Source organism: Crinia signifera, chromosome 4 (genome assembly GCF_055691185.1).
Source record: "Crinia signifera chromosome 4, ASM5569118v1, whole genome shotgun sequence".
Taxonomy (NCBI): Eukaryota; Metazoa; Chordata; class Amphibia; order Anura; family Myobatrachidae; genus Crinia; species Crinia signifera.
Window position 1 is genome coordinate 15,149,778 of NC_139220.1, and position 2,453 is coordinate 15,152,230.

Here is a 2,453-nt window from a genome sequence, read left to right on the forward strand (position 1 = left end):
TAGCTGGGCATGCATATAGTACCTATATATAGGGCAGTATTCCGCCCCATACACGTAATGCAGCATGGAGGGGCTCAGTGAGGGCGGCAGTGTAGGTGTGTAAGTGTCTGATGGGGTCACACAGAGAATAAAATGACATCTGTCCTGCCTCATAATCCAGGTATACCCTCACTCTGCCACAGGGGATATTGTCAGGTAACCGGATCTCTGTACTGTCATGTATCACTGAGTACTGATTATACTCCCTCCTACACAGACACCAGGACTTGTTATTATCTCCAATGTATGACTGACCTCCTCTCCTGTCTATACTGGGATAACACATCCCCACCACCCAGTACTCTGACTTACTGACATCCACCTCCCAGTAATGTCGCCCTGAGGAGAATCCCCTGGTGCTTATTACCTGATAATACTGAAATCTCTCTGGTGTTACTGGGCGATTCTGGTTTATATGTGACCTGGATGCAGATTTCCTGTCACCTGATATCTGTATATTATTAGCAGTTGTGGCTACATCCAGTAATAGGTCTGTAGGTTCCTGCACATAGATCCCTGTATTTATCCCTGTTATTATATCAGATAATGTGTGTGATGTCTCTGAGATGAGTCCCACATCCAGACCTCCTGCACCACGGACCTGGTTATCATGTCTCTCTGTGTCCTCAGTGTCACACAAGTCCCCTGTGTCTGGTTCCTGTAAGACAATCACTGCGTCAGACATGTTACACAGCTCCTCAATGTGACGCATCTTCCCGGACAGCTCGTCCTTCTTTATTTCCAGCTGCTGGATCAGATCAGAGACTGAGAGTGAAACGCGCTGTTCCTGCCTGGAGATCTCACTCAGGACTCTCTTCTCTAGGTCTTCCAGCTGTCTCCTGATGTCTCTAAACAGGGCAGTGACTGTCTCTGTTACACCCGCTGCTTTTCCCTGATCCTCTCTCCTGCGCTCCTGCAGTCTCTGGACTCTTTTCTCAGTCTCCGCTCTCTTTGTGGTCAGTTTCTGCAGAACATTCCTCAGCGTCTCCTTCTTCTTCTCAGAGGCCTCATCCAGCATCTCCACCCGGTGTCCCCGATGTTCTCCATCGAGTCCAATACAGTACACACAGATACAGGCAGCATCCTCAGTGCAGTAATACTCCAGGACCTTCTTATGGACGGAGCATTTCCTGTTCCCCAGGGCAGTGGTGGGATCACATAAGACGTGTTCTGCTGACTTGCTGTGTACTCTCAGGTGTTTATCACACAGAGAAGCCTCACAATGCAGACAGGACTTAGCAGCAGGTACAGGAGAGTCCACACAGTAAGTGCAGCAGATCCCGGTCTCCTCCTGATCTGGCCGAGCAGACAGGAACCTCCCCACTATGTTACACAGCGTTATGTTCCTCTGCAGTGCAGGACGCTCCTGACACTCTGCTCTGCACTCAGGACAGCTATAAACTCCAGCCCCCTCCTGTGTATCCAGCACACGATCAATACAGACCCGGCAGAAGTTGTGGCCACATCTCAGGGTTACAGGATCTGTATAAATGCTCAGGCAGATGGAACAGTCCAGCTCCTGTCTCAGATCAGCAGACGCCATCGCTGCAGCAGGAGGGAGAAATGAAAGTGAAAGTCTCTGACACTCAGAAACCAGTGAGGTCACATTCTGCACACAGGGTGCGGCTGAGCTGTCACTCAGATACCAGTGAGGGCACATTCTGCAAACAGGGTGCAGCTGAGCTCAGTGGGTGTGTCTCGTATGTTTCCACAGTAATTACTCCGGTCAACACGAAATTTGAGGGCAGTATTACAATGCGAGGGGGTTACACGGCGGAGATTACACAAAACCTCGCTGTTTAACCCCCACCCTGGCCGCTGGTTCTGGGGGAATCATTGCTGTCACAGGACGGCAAGGATTCCCTCAAACAGCGAGGGTTGTGGCTAATGCAGGGAGCCCACTGCATTTTTTCTTGCTGCTTCTGCTCCAAAAAAGGAGCGCGGGGGAATCCGCGTATGCTGGGGGGTGCAATTGAATACTGACCGGGTGAATGGTGAATGGTGACAGCGCGCAGGCAGTCCTGCTCTAATGCTCACTGTCACCGCTCACCCCCAGCAAGAAGAAATAGTTTTATCTGAAAAATTTTGTTTTTGTAGCTATTAGACTGAAATGATGGATTTTAAGTAAATTTCCCTATTTCAGACCTTTATTGGATGTAAAAATAAAGCAAACTTTTGTTATGAATCTGAATTACTTTTATTTACAAACAACGACTGTTACGGTGTGTACACACGGGGGTGATATGCCGTGCTATGTGAGTCCCGATGGGATCAGATCGGATCGGGACTCGCATCGCACGGCATGCTAGAGGGGTACAATTTAGACCAGGCATGTCCAACGTTGGCCCTCCAGATGTTTTGAAACTACACATCCCAGCATGCTTTGCCACCGTTTTGCTAATAGAGAATGCTAA

General features: G+C 49.3%; 1 protein-coding gene across 1 annotated transcript; it reads right to left on the minus strand.

Annotated features, from left to right (window-relative positions):
- On the minus strand, nt 1-1,692 carry LOC146072239 (E3 ubiquitin/ISG15 ligase TRIM25-like). The gene has a single exon (XM_083179570.1). It carries the CDS (start codon nt 1,580-1,582, stop codon nt 23-25), a length of 1,560 nt encoding a protein of 519 aa, XP_083035696.1. The 5' UTR covers nt 1,583-1,692; the 3' UTR covers nt 1-22.
- Nucleotides 1,693-2,453: the final 761 nt, after the last annotated feature.